This window comes from Siniperca chuatsi, linkage group LG1 (assembly GCF_020085105.1).
Source record: "Siniperca chuatsi isolate FFG_IHB_CAS linkage group LG1, ASM2008510v1, whole genome shotgun sequence".
Taxonomy (NCBI): domain Eukaryota; kingdom Metazoa; phylum Chordata; class Actinopteri; order Centrarchiformes; family Sinipercidae; genus Siniperca; species Siniperca chuatsi.
In genome coordinates this window covers 20,159,444-20,179,696 of record NC_058042.1, presented here as the reverse complement: position 1 = coordinate 20,179,696, position 20,253 = coordinate 20,159,444, and the positions used below count along the sequence as shown (strand labels likewise).

The window sequence follows — 20,253 nt, the reverse complement described above, 5'->3', positions numbered from 1 at the left end:
TGATTTGAAACACTGGTAGGGGAGGACAAACACTTATTTTTCTCTCTAGTAAAGCCCTTACGGGCCCATCCTCTTGTGATTTATTATAATGTAGTCCACTTTGCTGCGTGATTAGAAATGGTAGAGGTTGAAAAATGGTAGGTTTGAAACATGAATAAGACTTGTTTATCTACAACTGTGTGCTTTTTCCTTCTGTGTTTTGGAAGGAGGCAGAAAAGGGAATGATTGGGTTGGGGGTATCACAGATCAGTGAGCCAATCACCAACAGTGGGCCATGTGTAGTTGGCGTGCCGGTTTGTGAGTGCGCGTGTGTGTTTGTGGAACCTGGTGTGACAAGCATGTTACCCTCTACCATTTTTGTGAACTATCAGATTAAAGTAGAAAACCCATTCCCCCATCTTGAAGTGCTATTTATCCATCTAGATTGTTTTGGTGTAGGGCTGCACGAAATGGTTAAAATCATATTGCGATAATTTAGAAAGATATTACGAATGCGATATGATTCACGATTACTGGGAATGATAATTTTTGCATCAGTTTTCATTTTCACTGAAAAAACTATTATTAAACATGATTAAAATCATGATGATGTGACATTTGTTGGGGTGTGTACCAAACAAACAGGTTTTTTTTTTTTTTTTTTTTTACATCTGGAGAACAAGATTTGTAGGCCAGGGCATCTCTGCACCACTACAGTACTTCATTATAATGCTGTTTTGTCATACATTTTACCCTTTATCAAAATATTGATTCTTCTGAGCTTCTGTGATTTGGATATTGCACTTGGCCAATGGAACTAGATGGCACTCAGCTTGTGGTGCTCAAAGCACCAAAAAAATACATTTGAAAAACTCAACACCAATGTCTGTTTATTTTGAGTAACCGGGTCATGATTTCTGGAAAGAGACATTGCTGTTGAGTTTTAGAGTGCCATATAGTCCCATTATATTCAAAAAATGCAGACATCTCTACAGCCAATACCTCCAAAACTCGCCAACTCGCACCAAAACAATCTAGATGGATAAATAACACTACAGGTAAGGTAAAAATATGTACTTTTGATTTTGCGGTGAACTGTCCCTTTTTAAGATTCAAACAAACCCAGTATGTGGTATTGGCCAGTTTGTACTTTAAGCTTGCATTGTGTCTGTCCTAAATGTTTCAATAACAGTTACAATTGATTCTAAATATGACTGAGTCACAGCAAAATAATATCAAATATTAAAACGTTCATTGAAACTTCTCAAACCACTACAGCATAATCGACTTCTCCGCTGTTGATCCATATGTTCCAAACACTGGTAGTTTCTTCGCAACATAGCCAAATACACCATGTGCTACTGTCACACTGTTGCTTCCTCTTATCTCTGAAGCTTCGACGGAAATTGTGTATTTAGCAATTTATTGGCAAAGTGAGAATTTTTTTAAAAACATGCTAGCTTCAAAACAGCAAAAAAATGTGGTAATACTGCAAGGCGGTGTGCATTGCTGTCTGCCTCAGTGTCTTTTTTTATTTTTTATTAAATTTAAAAACAAATTCCCATTTAGGAGTGCCAAAGTTGGAAATTCTCAAATTCCACACATAGTGGCTGTAATGAATAATAGAGGCCATCGTAGGGCTCTAAATTACAGGCAACACACCATAAACATAGGTGCGTTAGCAACTGCCCCAACAACAATTAAGCAAATCCCAGCACACACTGGGCGAGAGGTGTGAAACTGTCTATTTCAGGGCTAACGCATAAAGACAGACAAAGACAGGCAATATATTCACTCACACACATCTACCGGCATGTCTTTGGACCAGACATGGGCAAACTACAGCCCGCGGGCCAAACACGGCCCGTTGGGCTTATTAATCCGGCCCACCGAACGTGACCAAATTATATTAAAATAGGTACGGGTAAACCTTGTTCATTTTACCTTTGCCCTGTAATGCCCACGTTCCCCCAAAAGATGGCGCACTTCAGCTACATTGACCTTGTTCGCGTGTATTACTCTCTTCTCTTATGAGCCCTTCTGCAAAAATGAGCTTATCAAAGAAAAGAAAAGTGGATAGTGAGCGCCAAGTGTTTAATACAGAGTGGACAACAAAATATTTTTTCACTGAAGTCCGATCAAAGGCTGTATGCCTAATATGCCAAGAAACTGTCGCGGTTTTCAAAGAGTACAATATCAACCGTCACTTTGCTACGAAGCATGCCAACTACGCTAGCAAGCAGTCAACGCCGGAACGGGCGGCCCAGCCCCTCTGTCAAATTTTAGAACCCATTGTGGCCCGTGAGTCAAAAAGTTTGCCCATCCCTGCTTTGGACTGTGGAAACCCAGGCTGGCACAGTGAGAACATGCAAACTCCACACAGAAAAGCCCCAGTCAGCTGCCATAAAATGATAATTAATTGTTAACTTACAGTCTAGAGAGCACCATTGCACATCATTTTAGTTATATGGGATATAGACATTTGTGACACTGTGGTAGGCTTTCAAACTGGACAGCCAGGACACTTTTAGGTGTGCCAATGTGGCCAATTCCAATTTCCCCATGGAACGCTTCCAATTTTGTTTTCTTTCACGACCAAAATGGTTGCCCTTTTGAGCCCTGTTTGGGATGATTTGATAAATTGTTTCTTACTAGTGCAGTCCCCATTCTAAACGTGCCTGTTCGGAGCGGGCTGATTGGTTGACCTCTGTTGTTGCTGCTTGCAGCTTTCTCAGTATCATCAACCTGCAGAGCCGGAAAGCCCCTGCAGTTCTAGATGCAGCAGTTCGCGCCACTAGTTTTTTCTTTTTTTAAACTTTACTAACAACACAGCACTACACCACCAGTTTTAGACAGTTTATTGAGGTGTTCCCAAAACATGAGCCACACCTAAATTATTAAAAATAATAATAATCATTATTGTTATTTCTGCTTCTTCGTTCGACACACTGCACATATGAAAAGCAAAATGTATAATCGTCTTATGTATTAACTAGAAGCGCACTCGGAGAGTGTAGCCCTCCACCAAGGCCAATAGTCCAGTCTTCTATGATATGCAAATCCGCAATCGCATCCACTAATATGTGGTCGTGGGGTTTGGGGGTCCTCCCCCAAGAAAGTTTGATGTTATTTGACTAATAACTATGCATTTTCACATAATTTTAGACAAAAATCATACAAATATTGAATAAAAAACACAGGTTTTAGATTATACTCAGACATTAGCAAGAAAAAAAGTGAAACAAAAATGCAAACAAAAAAGTAGACCTAAGCGTGATGTCCTGCAATTTGCTCATCCTCCCAAAGTCAGGGTGAAGCCACTAACCAGCTGTAGGGGTGGGTATCGTTAGGATTGTATCATTATCTTATCCATACTCTTACCGGGTCTTTTTTTCTATAAATAAAGAATTGCGTTTTTTAAATTATCATTTTTAAAAAAAAAAGAATAAATTCAGGATTAGAAATGATTTTATATTTTAAATATAACTAAATATTTTTTTCTAGAGCAGCAACAGTAAATTTCACAACAGCAAAGTCACTAGATACATTCAATGATATTTCATTGGAAATAAATCTAAAATGTCAGTAAAATACATATTCCTGACATGAAAATAATGAGTGAAGAACACAGACATCAGTCAGTATCACTCCTTCTTCCTCTGTAGGGTTATCAAAATCTCTAACCACTGTGTAGGGTTATCAAAATATTAACATCTAAACTCAAATTAGCTGATGCCTCGTTAGGTATAACCAGTGCCGTTGAGAGAGATGGTTCTGGATAGTAGTAGTCACAGACTGTCGTTTAAACTTGCGCACGTCTAAAACAGTGGGTCTGGAATTGCTGCATCTAAAACTGTGGGGGCTCTCCGGCTCTGCACGGCAATGTTTCTCAGCTCATCCAAACTACTTCACACTTGACACTGCACTTCCTTGGGTTCTCAGCAATACACCCGCCACGTGTGAAGTCGATCGGATACACTTTTGTTGAGTAAATTGAAAGACAGACAGACAGAGACTTCTTCCTTTTATAGGTAGATAGAGAAGATAGTAAACAGTGCCACCAAACAGTAACACAGGAGTGATTGTGCGAAGAGATGTCAAGGGAATAGGTTGACCTTATCTTGCTGCTCAGAATAGTCAAAGGGGTGGCTCACAGCGTTAGTGTTATCACAGCACAAGTGTGTTTTCCATCAGGGATATTTATTTTAGGAGACTCTACAGGGGCACTAACAGCCCAAACCTGACTCACTTATGTGTCCTTTTCGATGAATGATCTTTTTGAATCAGTTGGGGAAATAAGGCATTAAAAATGATGGTGGTTAGGGCTGTCCCGAATACCATTTTTGAAGCTTCGAAGTGAGAATTACTCGTGAATATTCGTAGCTTTGTCGGGTGGGGGTTGTATAACTGTCAAGGTTCATAGACATAGCTTAAGCCTATGGCATTTTAGACTGTGTGACACAAAGCCCCCCCCCCAGGTTTTCGTTTTTTTACATAGGTAAACATGGTTCTGCACTGTTGATTAAAGTATGGAAACCTTTGGGGACAAGCTGCTTGTATCTCAGTGAATGTGCCCCAGAATGAAAGTAGGTAATAGGCGCCAGTATGGCACACAGACAGTGTCTGATGAGGTCACTGTGCCAATTTTGAATATGGATTTTAAAGACGACCATGATCATGAAACTTGTTATTTTACTTCATTCCTCTTTTTCTGTTATGCATTATTGAGTGAACATGTGATGGCCTCCATGAGCATGAAGTGCTTTATCTTTCCTCAAACACACACACACCCATGATGGGGGATGAGGGGAAAAATAAACCATGTCTTAGGTAATTGGAAACATGGGCCTGATGATACTTTGTGGCTTTATTTTTCTCTCTTTGTCTGTCTCTTATCCTCTCTCCCTCTCTATTGGTTGCCTAGAGACCTCCAGTAGGATACATGGAAATGGCAGGAAAAGGTCAGGCAAACCTTTGAAAAGTTAGTCATCTAGTGTGTGGAGGTGTTGGTGGGATTGCAGTGGATAGGGCAGAATAGTGAACGTGCTCTCAAGCACTCCACTACGTTATCTTGCCCTGATCCATTTGACCTATACATTTGCGGTGACGGGTGGACGGATGTTAGTGGGGCACTACTACTTGTGATGTCATCAAGTAGGAGTACTAAAACAACATAATTGGATTGGTGGTGTCTGTCAACTGTTTTGGACTCAGTAACTTAAACTCACCATCAGCCTTAAGCAAATAAAGACAGGAAAACACTCTGGAAGATCTGGACTGTTCTTTGGGTTTTCAACTGATGATGTAACAGCTAGATAGTTTTTGTATTGCACAGTAAGTTGTTCAACATTTAAGTATGAGTGTGCAACATAACACGTTCCACAGTTCTTCAGCATCGTTTATTAAAAATGGCACTATTTTATGAAACATGCTAAAACGGTTGTTTGTTGAGGATTGAAACTAATTGCTATACCTATTGCTTTATTCTCTTTCTCTGCAGGTATGGCCTCACAAGTCTTGGTCTACCCACCACACATTTATCAAACCCAGACAAGTGCCTTTAGCAGTGTGAAGAAACTCAAAGTTGAGCCCAGCAGTTGTGTGTACCATGAGAGGGCACACCCGCGGACTTATCTGAACAGCAGAACCCTTGGCATTGTGCACCCAACAAAACAAGCCCACTCATTTGTGAGCCGAGACTTGGCAGTGGGCGTGAAAGAGCGTGGAAGACAAGAGTACCCGGTGCAGACATTGGTGGTGCGTGGCGTACAGAGACAACAGCCCAAAAGAGGAGGAGGATCAGGCCCAGCTGCGGCCCAGCAGCGAAAGGACGCAGGGGTTGTCCACTCGCAGGGCAAGAAGCAGCAGCAGACAGACACAGCAAGTGGGGGCAGCAGTGGAGCAACAGGGGCAGGAGGAGGGGGAAGGGGAGAGGGCTGCAGTGGAGGAGGTGAGGGAGGTGGAGAGGAAGAGGGTGACAGAGAAGAGAACTGTGGAGGTTTGAACTCAGCTGACAGCTCTCAGCGATGTGGGCTGAAACGTAAAAGTGAGGAGCTGGATAACCGAGGGAGCACCATGCAGATTGTGGAGGAACTGTCAATGTTGCCTGCCATGTTGCAAACGACGAATGTGGGGAATGCAACCATGACTGTGCCTACGGCCGTGGGGGCTGGAGGTGGCCCCTCCAAACAGGGTGTAGGGCCTGGGGGTGTAGGTGCAGCAGGAGGGACGGGAGGAGGGGATGGGGACTATCAGGTAGTACAGCATGAAGTCCTGTGTTCCATGAAGAATACTTATGAAGTGCTGGATTTCTTGGGACGTGGCACATTCGGCCAGGTTGTAAAGTGCTGGAAGAGGGGCACGGGTGAGGTAGTGGCTGTGAAGATCCTGAAGAACCATCCTTCATATGCACGGCAGGGTCAAATCGAAGTCGGCATCCTTGCTCGTCTGAGTGGGGAGAATGCAGATGAGCACAACCTGGTGCGAGCATTTGAATGCTTCCAGCACCGCAGCCACACCTGCCTGGTGTTTGAGATGCTTGAGCAGAACCTGTACGATTTCCTTAAGCAGAATAAGTTCAGCCCGCTGCCCCTGAAAGTGATCAGACCTGTGCTACAGCAGGTAGCTACAGCTCTGAAAAAGCTGAAGAGCATGGGTCTGATTCATGCAGACCTCAAGCCAGAGAACATAATGCTGGTGGACCCAGTGAGGCAACCCTATAGGGTGAAGGTGATAGACTTTGGCTCAGCCAGTCATGTGTCCAAAGCAGTGTGCTCCACGTACCTCCAGTCTCGGTACTATAGGTGAGTACAAAAAAGGAGAAAGAGATTTTTGCCAAGAAAAGCAGGTTTGACTTGACAGTACATTTCAAACTAATTTCAGTCACTGTTGGTGTCCAGACCGCCATAGTCAGGTTACAAAAATGTCCTTCCTCTAGCAAAACAAGGAAATGTCTCCCACACTGCACAACATCCTGCCTATTTAGGAGCCACATACCACAGACTGCAGTGTTAACTAGCAGACTACAGACTGACTATTCATGTCCCTGCTGGATGGGAAAGAAAATTGTGTTCTGCAAGACTTTAAAACAATAAGAAAAAATACATGTTTAATTGACTATCTTGTATTATTTTCATTCAGGACAAAGATCCTTTGGCCTTGGGAGTTAAAAGGATTTACAGAGATTCTGTTGTGATAGAAAAAAATGGATAGGCAAATGTTTGAAGATTGATACTAATACATAGAATGAACATTTAGATTAAGTTAAGAAAGATTTGGCAGAGAAATTACTGAATGCCTTTCCAAACTTAAGTATGCTGTTACGTGTTATAGGCTCTAGGGTATAACATGGCAGTAGGTACAGTACCTAATGTTTATCTTAGAAGGGCGCCTGTGTTTCTGATGGTCTTGGATGTTCCCTAGAAAAACCTGCAGGACAAATTTCCTTTTGGCATTATGTTATAAGTGCTTTGGTTTGATTAGAAAAACAGGCCTGAAATGGTATCAACTGTTGCGTAAGAGGCAGGAGTGACCCAGTTCACTGTTTGGTTTGTACCTTCCCTGGTTTGTATAGAGACTCTGTGATGATAAGAAGAAAATGGAGCCATTTTGCCATTTTATGACTATTATTTACACAAGGTTTTGTATATACGCATACATGTATGTTTGTGTCTGTGTCATGAAGAGTAATTGTTTTGGCACATTAAATAGTTGTGAAGCTGCACACAAATGGTACAAACATGAGGAAGTTGTAGAACCGTTCTGTTTACATGGTGACATGAATAAGTTATATTGCCATGTCTTTCCAGTTAAACCAAATAAAACAATGACATGACATTTCCAACTAGTCAATTTTGATGAGGAGTGATGCTTCTTGCCACCCAGAGCTTCACATAGATAATCCTAGCAACTATGTTTTTTCTGTTTATTGAATTTAACACATTAAACATATACATTAAGACGTTAACATATTAAGTGTATATTTCCCCCGACCTTAGCAGGAGAGGGGAACCCCCCCCCCAAAAACAAAAAAAAAGAGAGATAGATATAAATAAACAAACATAATAAAAAGTACAACAGTGCATAGTTTCAGACAGTTTCACATCATTCAAAATTATGAGTTTCCAAAAACTCCCATATAGAGGCTCTACAAACGAGCAAAGTTCTTGTCTTTCTTTTTCACAATATAAGTTAGTCTCTCCAAAGCTAGACAGGCTGCCAGCTCTTTTATCCACATTCCAGTCTTCAGGGTATATTCTCAGTACACAGTTTGGCTCGTAAAGGAATTTCCATTCCATTTATAAGGCTTATACTTTCAACCATACTCTTCCAAAATCGCGGCAGCTTTTTACACGCCCATAAACAATGAATTAACTTACTGTTTTCCAGCAACTAGGATTCTGATCTCATCATGGCTAGGCCTGTCGCAATAATTACGGTATCCACTTATTGTACGATATATGGACATGACATTGATCATTTTTACCGACCTTGATATTGCCCGTTGTGTTTACATGCGTGCGTGTTTGTTTACATAAGAATGTCACCAACATTTTAGCCAACATGATTCCAGAATAAACAGCAGGGTTTTCCCTATCATTATAAGACTTGGGGCGCAGTGCTTAAGGGTTTTTCATAGCACGTAAGCCAAATGAACAGAACTACGCTCGTCTTCTGCTCTGTGTGGAGTTTCACCATCTGCGTGGCTCAGGCAGCTCCCTTCTCCACACGCCAACTTGGTGACTTTCTCGCTCGATTTTGTGACTTTTCAGACCCTCTTAGCGACTTAATTTTTAAAAGGCGACTAGCGACAAGTTTAGTGACCTATTCAGACCATCATGGAAAAGGCGAGAAATATATTCATATATTGTAATTCATTTCCATGGATGCTACTCAGAGTAATCGCAGTCCTCGGCTCTTCTGCCAACAGCGTTGGGGTCTCGTCTCTCCTTTTCCGCCATGTGCTGAAAGTCAGTAGGTGTGGTGTGTGGGACAGGCAGGTTTGAGCTTCTCTCACTCTTTCTCTCCAGATCTCTGGATTAGAGTGATCCTACAGCTTGTGAATATTTAAATAGTTTGTTTGTTCTTCTCCATCCCTCTGTAGGTTTTTAAAAATCTTTTTTACTTCAAATATACAATGTCCCTGTAGTGAGTTTGTGATTATTTGGCTAAAGATTTTTTCTATCTCACCCTTGCTGCAATCCAACACAACCCCTATGCTTTATGCAAATGAATGCGATGGAATGAGATGCCAATGCCCTTAAAATAACAATATCGTTTATCGAAATTATTGCTCAGCCAATATATCGTCCAACAAAAGTAGTTAACGTGACAGGCCTAATCATGGCAATATATGCTTGGTGCACAGTTGGCATGACTAATGGTTGTTAAATAATTTGAATTCAAACCTTTCCAGCTGGTGTACACTCTGTTCATTAGAGGTAGTGATTCAACCAAGTCATATCACAACTGACTCACTAGCTGCAACATCATTATACTTTCCTTGGACTTTTCCCAAGGCACAAGGAATGAACTGTGACAGTCAATATTTGCCCAGCATACATACAGTTAGAATACATGCATTGTGCTGTCCCTCTGCTAGTCACCCACTGCTGTGAGGACACAGTGGAAATGCATGTGATCACACCATGCCACAGCTAAAGTATGGTACTTTGAACTAATGGGAAAAGGGCATATTCAACCAAATCTAGCTACGGTCATAACACAACACCTCGTCTACAACGGCTGCATTTCAGTCTTCCATCTGACGTAGCGGATATGCTTCTTTTTTTAACCAATGCACCTTTTACACTCGCCACCTTTTACACATGTAGCATGTAATGCCTCATGCTTCACTTAATGCAAGTCTGTTTACACACACAAATGTGTTATGTATTAAGCTTTAATCTCAGTCAAATGTTCTGGAAATAGAATGTAAGGATATTATATACAGTTGCAACGTATGACCGTCAATAATTGTATCGCAGTTCTTTGATTGACCCTTGCTGTCCACTGTTGCTACGGTTATGCTTACTTTATCTAGCTAGCTACCTGGCTCGATTACCAGTGCTACAGAGGAGAATTTTGTGCTAACTGCAAAGAGTATGCAAATATGTGTCAGGTGCAACACATTGCCAGAGTAGATCAACCTAAAAGGAAAAATGAAGAGCACGGTGGAAGTGCAGTTAAAAGATAATGTACCGAGAAGTGGCATTTGACAGATAAGGGGGTGAGGGGAGATTTTATGACATCGTATCTTATGCAATTTTATGGCCGGTTGAAAAATATTTTGGCTGGTAAATTTGTGTGATGTAAACTCTGCATCAGTTTAATGCTGTGGAGTGATTGATATAGTTTGTGGTTTTACTCTGCCAGAAGATTTATAGCTAGTTGGCCTGTTGATGCTCATGTGCCATCTTGCTCCTCCAGGTCAATTTGGCCCTCCTCCGCTCTCACAAACTCTTTGTACCTCGCCCTCCCACATGGCAAGTGCATCACCCTCAAGTCAGTATCTAAAAAGACAGTGTGATCATGAAATATGTCATTTCTGATATTTGTGGTAAAAGTGGTATCACCCTCCTCCTCACTGAGATTTTCTACCTTCAGAAGTGTCAATGTGGGCACCAGGGAAAACACATTTTAACTTTCAGTACTCTCCCCTCAGACTACATCAGTGAAATTGCAACTGGTTTGAGTACCCTTTATTGGCCCCAACAAGGAGAGGTCCTGTCATTCTAGTTTAGGTTGGGCCGTTTGATTTTGCTGTATAACACAGCTAATGTTGCTGTGGAAAATGCCTATCAAATTGTCAATTTAGATCTATAATTGGACATTTAATGAACCTGTGTAATGGAGGAATGGCTCTGAAAGAGCATGTCAAAATCTAGCACCTTTGTTTGATCAATAGATGGAAAGAACAGCCTAGACATAGCAAATACTTAAGTGCAGTTTGTGTTAACCTTGGACCTTCAACATGTGCTGTCCCTTTCCTAAGCAAATGCTTTTAGGACTGGCTGCATATTATGTTTTCTGACCATAGTTTCTTGCAGCTTGGCACAGTATGGCAAAAATATCTGTGATATCTATTCAAATGGTGAGATTAAGTAAATTGATTTTTTTAGGTACGGATTGCCAGTGCTATTTTGTTTTAAACCTTGGTTTCTGAGGATGGGAAGAAGTGAGCAGGATTTATGAGCCACATTCAGATCAGCACTAGCTGCATTTACATAGCATTTGAATCATTCTCACTGTCTGCACACTGAGCCAGTGAAGCAGTATGCTCTGCAGGGAATTAAAATACTGTCAATGAAAATAGATTCATGGATTTGCATTTACTGTAACTGTTTCTCACTGAGTAAAGTGAGAAGACAGTACTTGCTTTGACCCATTCATTGGCCGTAGTTTTATGGAAATTTATGGAAAAATACTTGTCCGTGACATAATTATTGCATTGTCTTTTCATCCCACACATTAATCAATGTATCATTCTTGAGAATATTGTCATATTATTGTAAATGCACTTTGTTTCAAGAAGTTGCTCAAAATAGAACTGTCGTACTTTGCTGTACTTTTGTGGTGGAGGAAGTGAACAGTGTAGCTGTTTGTCAGTTCTGTCAACCTCAAGCTTTGGTGACCAGCAGTTTTTCACAGAGCTGGCATGTTATTGTATTTTGATACAATATACATCAGTACCATTGTTGACTTGAGAGTGCAGAATGACAAGGTCTGTCTGGGTACAAATCATTCGCATCAGTATTGTGCCAGAGAAGCAGGCTCAGCATCACTTCTCCTTGGAAGATAGTTCCATAAACAAGTGACTTAGTTGGCAACCCATTTCTTGAAGTAAAAAAAAAAAAATGAATGGCGCTTTTACTGTTCTACATTTATCACCGTCACTTGGTAGGGTTATGTGGAGTTTTGATTGGAATTTGTTGATGCCAATGCACATAAATATGTAAAATACAAATGTTTTGCCAGTTATATTGTACAATAATACTTGTCATAGACTATAAGCAGAGGGGCAGTTTCCTTAGATTCATTATGGACTTCAATGAATACTTCAGTATGTAATGTTAGAATTGAATATTTTGATTAATTTCTGATTTGATTCTCCTGTCAGGACAAAGTTGTTATGATTACAAAACACTAATAAATGAAAAATGCTCTGTAAAAATGTTCCTCTCTAGTTTGTACCACCTTGCAGACAGGAGTATGTAAAGCATACTGTGAGGGAACAGAGTTGCTGAGGCTAAGAGCGAAGGGTTGCTTAAAATAGCTCATGGGATGCCGGCCAGTGGGCTTTGACTTCTATAGATGGTGAAGCACATAGGCAGCCAGAATGAAATAAGGACAGCTTGAAATACTAGAGAGCTCTCACTTACTCGTTCAAGGTCAACCAGCTCTAACGTCAGCTGTTTTGATTTTCATAATTCCATTTGTGTTTGTGTGTTTGGTTATGTGCAGCACTAGATATTTGTTGGCCAGTAATCTAAAGTGGCTGGTGGATAGCTAAGATAAGTTTGATAGATGTGCCAGCCGCTTCCACAATTTATAAGCATCTGGTCAGTTTAGTTGGAGCTCTCTGACCTCAATTTTCAGTATGGCCAAGTGGCCATATTTATACAGTTTTTAGATACATATTCCAAGTTGAAAACAAAACCTTGATTTCCTTTATTAATCTTCTGGTTTAATGTTTATTGTTAATGTTTCAAGTGTTTTTTTAGTGTGTATTATTTTGTCAAACCTGCTGCCAGAAACCTAGGTGTAATATTCAACAATGACCTTTTGTTTGAAAAACAAGTTGCAAAAGTCGTTCAATAATGTTTTTTTATCAACTGAGGAGCATCTCAAAAATTATTTTCTCTCGACCTGAATTGGAGTAGGTCATACATGCTTTTATATCATCTTGGTTAGATTATTGTAATTCAGCTAGTACAAAACACAGCTGCTCAGCTTTTAACAAATATTATAAGACAAGATCATATAAGCCCTCTTTTAGCCTCTCTTCACTGGTTGACCAGTAAGTTTTAGAATTGATTTTAAGGTTTTACTGATTATCTTTTAAAGCACTTCATGGTTTAGCTCCCAGTTATGCTGCCGAATTGCTTCTCCCCTATGAGCCAGAGCACAGCCTCAGATCAGGGCCCATCTGGCTGTTCTTAATTCCCGGCTCAAGACTAAATGTGACCAGGCTTTTGCAGACGTAGTAAATTATTTGCATGTGGATGTGCATATGGATTGTCCTTTCACTTTTTCATTTTACTTTTAATTAACAATTCAGCATAGACATAATCGAAAGGTCTAATAGAGATTTTCCACGGTGGAGCAGTACCTCTATGTAAACCAGAAGCTGTAGTTCATTCTCCTATTCACACATGGAATATTTGGACTGAGACTACAGGATTAATTTCCCCCTGAAAAGTAGGTCTGGGATTTTTACAGAATGAGCATGCAATCCCCCAGAAAGTCTTAGAAACATATTTTGTGTGTGTAGGAACTTGTGGGCACACAAGCGTCTCCCGTTGTGTGAACTGTGTACTTCTTTGGGTTAGTGGGTAATGAGTGTTTTTATAGGTATTTATATAGCCAAAGCAGCTTGCAGTCTGTCATTTAGAAAGCACCGAAATTATGCATCAAGGTTAGTTCTCATGGTGATGTTTTGTTTTTTTTGCAACATCTTGTATTTTATTAACAAGATGTGATTGTTTTCAGACCACTTTGATGCAGTGTCAAATCAGTATCCCTAGTGACTGTCATCCTAAGAGTGACAGTTTACACTTTTTTTTAAACTTCATTTTGGATCTAAGATGGAAGCAACTCCCTTAACGTTTACAAGAATATCTCAAACATGTGCTCACATGCTAAAAGCTCATTGCTGATCACTTCAATCCAACTCTTTGTTGTGCCAATTGGTGTCACCAGGGCCCTGTGACATACACTGCTTTATATTTCCAGCAACAAATGATTTTGCTGGTGTTGTGCCAGTCAGTCACATTGGTTTAATACAATACGTCGTCACTGGTATGAATAATAAAAGCTGCATTTACCAGAGCCGTTAAGGAATCTCTTTATGAAAGAGAATTTTGGCTGCAAAGCTCAAAATTAGTTGTTATACTAAATGTGTGGAAACGTAACTCAGTGAGCACTTGACTGTGGGGTTTTGTACAACGGCGTATTAGGGCCATTGTAGGTTAAACAAAAAAAGAAAATTACAGAGCTCAAATATTCTCTGAGATTATAAAGTCAGAAATTTGTGAGAAAAAAAACTTGGGAAAATAGTGTGTTTTTTCCTCAAGCAACCACATCACTTCACTTTGCAAGGCTGGATCAACCTCATCACACCACAGACGCCGCTGCTTGCTGTGTATTAAGCCTGCAGTGGATGACCTAATCAAATTATACTATGCAATCGAATTCATTTAGCAATAAGGAAATACTTGTGATTTTAGCCCAAAATCACCATATTATCATAAAAATCCAGACTTTGAAGAGACATGCAAGTTAGTCTCAAAACCTCTCTCTCTCTCTCTCTCTCTCTCTCTCTCTCTCTGTGTGTGTGTGTGTGTGTGTACACGCTAGTCAGGTCAGCCAATCATAACATCACTAGCACTAATCGAGTGAGTCCAGAAATGAGAAGCGTACACAAGTCCTTGGTGTAAACAGTCAGTCTACTTCCCACACACACAAAATCATCAATGTAACTTTATAATCTCAAAATATTCAAGTGTTTTTTTTTCTCGTAAATTTACGACTTTAATCTTGGATTTTCTCAAAATTACCCCCCTCCCCCGGAAGCAAAACTGCAGAAAGTGGTTCAAATTTTAACATCAGCTTTGCATTCCAGAAAGTATGTGTCCTTTCTTGTTGTTTTACATAAATTAATGGCTTTGGTGTGAAATATCCATAAAGTACTTGTGTCCTAGTATCCTTCATGACTAAGGCCATGCAGTTGGCAACTACAAGCAAAGATATGTTGTTGTCAAGGCCGTAAATTGCAGATAGCTTGCTCCTTTTGCTATGTAATCTGGTAAATGTTAGGTTCAAAAGAGATTACAAATGATTAATAAACTGTGGGTTGTCTGACAGATGTAAGCATAGCTGTATGAAGCTTTGTTTTAATATAATTAGAATAATTTGTTTCTTCATAAAATTACAAAAGCATGTACATCAAATAAAAGTTAAAAAATCACTCATGGACCTGCTACTTTGAAATCATTTATATGACATCTGTCAAGGGATTTCCAGATAGGTTTGTAAGAAAACAAGTGTTATCTGTTATTTTAAAATTGCCATGTATGTTTTAATTATCCTTAGGCAAGCTTTCTTGTTTTCTTATTCAGAGCCCAGATGCAGTGGTCGCTGCTGAATTCAGAATACTTTGATTAAAACAGCAAAACTATAGAGACGAAGCTCAGTCTACCTGAACTGGAAAAAAACACTTTCTTTAACACTGGCTCCATGTCAGCACATTTAACATCTGTGAAATGTGTGTAAAGCCTTGTATCCCTAATCTAAACTTTGGGCAGATCAGAGTGCAAGTGCTACCGCCGCCTTTGCCACACTGCCTCTGTGTTCCACTGAATAATGCAAAGTGCTCTGAGAGTGCGTGGAATTACAGTTCCTGGAAGAGACGTGCGGTAAAGCTCCATTCTTCGATCATGGAGTCACCATCTTAGTCAGTTTGTTTTTGTGGCTGAGTTTAAGCCAACTGCAGTGTAGCCTAAATGAGTTTATTTATCAGAACAAGCTTACTGAAAGGCCTGTGTAAGCATGCAATGACAATGACCCGCCTCCCTATGTGTAGCCACCTTTATTTGCTGATCTCTGGGTGAGCTGGTAGGATGCCACTTTACACTTAGTTCCTCCGTTCGAGGACAGAGCAGGGAGGATCAGAGGACTATTTCTGGAGTGTGAGATAATGACCATGAATAAGAAATAGAGATGGAGATAATTTCTCTGCTCTGCCATGGCCTTTCTGACTCATGTCAGTGTTTCAATTTTTTCTTCGGGTGAGATAAAATCTCTTACCAGACCTGTATATACCTGTTTTGTTGTCAGAAAAAGATTTAATATCAATGTTTTATCTGTGCAGTACAGAGTACAGAATGGAGATGTGCCTGGGGTATATTTAGCCTAGCTTGACACAAATACTGGAAGCAGAGGGAACTGTTAAAAATACACTCTCCAACAACTCCAGAATTGTCATATTTTCGTGTTGAATTAGATGTTAGCCAGCAAGCCAGGCACCAATACAGCCATCAGTAAAATGGGTTTTGTTCAGAGTTAGTAAGGTTGCCAGCTTGCACACTGTCCTATGAGGAGAGGACTATTGACACACTTGGTGCTGTATTGTTTTAGCTTAGCTTTTAGCTTTTTTAATTCATTTCTTGTGAAAGCCTATTTCTGTTGTATTAAAGCAACTGGAGACACAATTGGACTCAGCAGAACTTTATAAACTCAAAATTAGTAAATGTTCAATTGAATTTATAAATAGTGAATACATAAAAATGCAGCCTAGGTTAAAGAAGCACGTTTATATGTTTGTCCTGATTATAGGATATCAGGATAGAAGACCCAACTTATTTCCGAGGTTTGGGGTTTTCATCTCAACCTCTGGGTCAACAATTTGTATGTGCATTGTGTGTTTTGGAATCTTACCATGCAACATTTTTGTGTTGGTTCTACTAACATAACATTGCTTTGTGCCTCAGCCTGGATTAGAGACAGATGAATAGAGAGGGAGGAAAAGAAGAGATGGATGGAGGAAGGGAAGCAGCTGTTTGAGGTGAAGGAGCAAAATGTTGAACTTGTTGACCAGGGAAAGACTTGTTTTCATTGGTCAGAGCCTATCTAAAAAGGAGCAGTAAAATATAATGGAAGCTTCAGGCAGTGATGTGAAAAATGGCAACCAAATCTTACCATTGCTCCTGCCTGTTTGGGTTTTATTTTGTTATTTTTGCTGAATATCATACCTGCAGTGTGGGCGGGTTATACTTGGCACAGTGGTGTGCCGTGCTGTTACTGCTGTGCTCAGCATTGTGCATAAAGGTTTGTTAGAGATGCTTTCCATTAAAGACAAGCCAGCAGCCAATGTAGAGTTTGTTATTCTCAGTCAGGCCATGTTCTGTAGTGACCCTACCAAAACCAAATGTTACATACTCCATTGTGTCAGCCTAAAAGTTGTTGAAAAACTTATTCACAAGATTCTTTTAACTATTTTCAACTTAAAGAGCAACTCTAAAATGCTATGGTGTACAGTGATGTTTTAAAAAGAGCGTCTGACAACACTGCTACCAGATGCAGAAAGCTCTTTGAAGATGTGTCTTTTTTCCCCCCTCTGCTCTGGAGGTGTTTTTCCACTGATAACACATGAGGCTCTATGGAAACCTTTGAACATAGTGATATTGTAGACAACTCATTTCTCACTCATAGCCGTTCATTTCCAACCTCTGAACAGTGCAGTAGTATCAGCGACCAGACCTGATATGCACGCTTCTGTCTTGTGATTGAGAAAAAACGTGTTCAGCCTTCATACAAAGATGTATTTGCAGCACATTAAAGCATTAGAAGCAGATTAATTTGTATTTAAAGAATGGTTAAAAAAAATATATTGATCTTGCGTTGATGCATCCCCAGTTGTTGCATAAGATATCTCTTAAATATCATACATTTGAGAGAGAGAAATCCACAATAAACCTGATATGTGTTATGCACAGGCATCCATCATGTTCATAAATGAACCCATCTCATCCAAAATGCAATGAGTTATTATTTTAGATCAAACAGTCATGTACTACTACTTTCCATTACTTTTGCTACATATTGGGATATTTTGTATCTTTATAAACCGTTCCTACATTTTTTGCATGGTCATAAAACTTAAGCTGGTTTTAGAAGAATCACTGCCTGTTTGGGTGCAGCTCAATGAGGCATTAGGTCATTGCTTACGATAATTGCAATTTTGTCTGTATGTTAAACTTGTCCACCATTATTTTAGTCTACAATTTATCTATGCTTATGTACAGGTGCTGACCTGGTGCGTTGTGCTATCACTTGTCTGAGTTTGCGCTTGTTCAGGCACACCCATTCTTTCATATACTCACCTATTCCTGTTCAGTGTTACATGGGCCATACACTGGGCAAAAGGCAGGATCCTAGTCCATCACCTAGCTCATATTTTTGCCGTACCTGTCCGTTTCCTCTGGAGCTCTTGCATGTGGCAGAGAACAGTCACGAGACTTCTGCTCCTCTAGCATTCAATGGCCCCTCAGCTTGTACGTCATATCCTCAGGATGGAAAATAGATTTGGTTTCACAGAACAGCGATGAGGCTTGAATTGCGTTAACCGTGCAACCATGGCAACATCCATTCCCCCCCCCCCCAAAACCAAAGGAGAGAGACCAGTTTTCTGTTTGGTTCTCTTTATTTCACTCTGTGATTTTACATGTTGCACTGCTATTATGCATTCAGCAGGATAAGGTATCTTCTGTGTACCAAGAAGCACTTTGCATAATCTTTGGTGGAAGTAATAAACAAATGAGGAAAAGATAAACATAAGGTGACTCCTGAATGTTCCATCCCTTCCTTTTCTGGATCTCTGTCTTTCTTATTTTCCTGAAAATAGATCTGTTTCAGGTTTTGATTTCTGTGACTACCTAAGCTGATACTGGCATCATTGTTTTGGTTGATATATTTCTTCCAGGTTGTTAGATTTTGAAAATAGCCCAGAACAATCTTAAAAATGTTTCTTATGGTGTAAGAAATTAAATGTGCAGCCCCTCATGCTTGACACATCATGTACTTCACATGGATAAGAATACTGTATCCCTGACAAGGCTATAATACAATATAATAATTGTTTTGTCATAGTAACTATTGTTAACATAGGACCCAATTGGTAGGCTTAATTTGACTTTAAGAAATAGGGAAAGCTTGTTAATAAAAGCAGATTGAGGCCTGTATAAAAGCTCTTATCCAACGCATCTTGAACTGACAGAGCCGGTAAGCTGTCAAACTCAGAAGTTGAATAGGAGCGGTTGATGAATTTATGCATTAGCTGTTGCAGAGGACAAGACTGTCAGTTTTTGGTCACAGGGTAGTCTCTAACTAGTAGACCAACCTGATGATGCCCTGTAGTGCTGCTCAAGTCTTACTGATCAGCCTTACTGTATATCCCTGTATTAGCCTTGTGTACTGATGAATGCAAGGGTGTGTTGATATGTAGCTTCTCTCTCCTCACTCCTCCAGGGAAAACCTGTTCCTTATAAATAGGACGTGCCTGTGAGGCTGAAATGGTTGGCATAACTGACTGGTTGATTTTCTGCTGCTATGCTGCCTACTGCCCCAGCTGTTGCGGGCATTTGTTTTGACCATGTGATAAATTTGTCCAAAACTTATTTTAGCAGGCCTTAAGTTTGCTGTTGCTAGCCATATGTTCTACACCATTCAGTCCCATATGGCTCTAAAGACATCATAGTTGTCTGCTGGATCACTTTAGATACGCTCAATATGAAAGGGCTGGATTGCCTTAGTTGGTATGTCAATCTTAGGATGTCACTCGAGTAAACTGTCTTGAAATCTTATCCTTGTCGTTTTTTAGATTATTTCATGTTGGTAAATTGTTTGATGAGCGTATATCTTGTATATATGCTGAATGGAAGTGAAATGATATTTCTCAGTCACTGAAGTGTAATTTTAGTTATTCTGAGCAGTGTTATCTATGTACAGTAGGCAATAAGGACATTTACTATTGAAATAATTATTGCAGCATGATATCAATATATTTATAGTGATACAGTTATTAAGACTATAAACAGTAATGTTGAATTATCCCCCAGCCCTGTTGTTGCATAACATAAGGGATGTCAGGAAATCTTTGTTAGGTCTCAGCATAGCTTACATCCTTCATCATTTTAGCCAGTTTGTTAGCCAGTTTGTTAGCCAATTAGCCATTATTATTTTTCTCCATTATCTGATTGTCCCTCTTAAGATATTCTTCTTAAAAGGCAGCATCCTGAGTTGTCTAATAGATATTTACTGTTAGTTTGTGTGTGAGATATGTTGTGTCTTTTTGATTTTTAATGAGCTTGGAGGCCACTACTGCACAGAAAGACTTGTATCAGAGAAAAAAGCTCAGGCTACATCATTCTGTCAGTGCACTGTCACAGTTTGTAGGCTTTGTGGTGTGTCCTAAACACAGAGTTCTTGACAGTTGTCAGCATGTCTTACCTCTATTGGTGCTGACAGGCCTGCGTCACCACTAGCCATCCCTGTGAC

General features: G+C 40.0%; 1 protein-coding gene across 2 annotated transcripts in view; it reads left to right on the top strand.

Annotated features, from left to right (window-relative positions):
* The window catches only part of hipk3b (homeodomain interacting protein kinase 3b), a 46,251-nt gene that overhangs the window by 7,194 nt on the left and 18,804 nt on the right, over window positions 1-20,253 (top strand). For both annotated transcript variants that reach the window (XM_044182883.1, XM_044182799.1), the window contains exon 2: window positions 5,480-6,782. In XM_044182883.1, coding sequence (XP_044038818.1) covers window positions 5,480-6,782 — 1,303 coding nt within the window. The remainder of the gene's footprint in view (window positions 1-5,479; window positions 6,783-20,253) is intronic.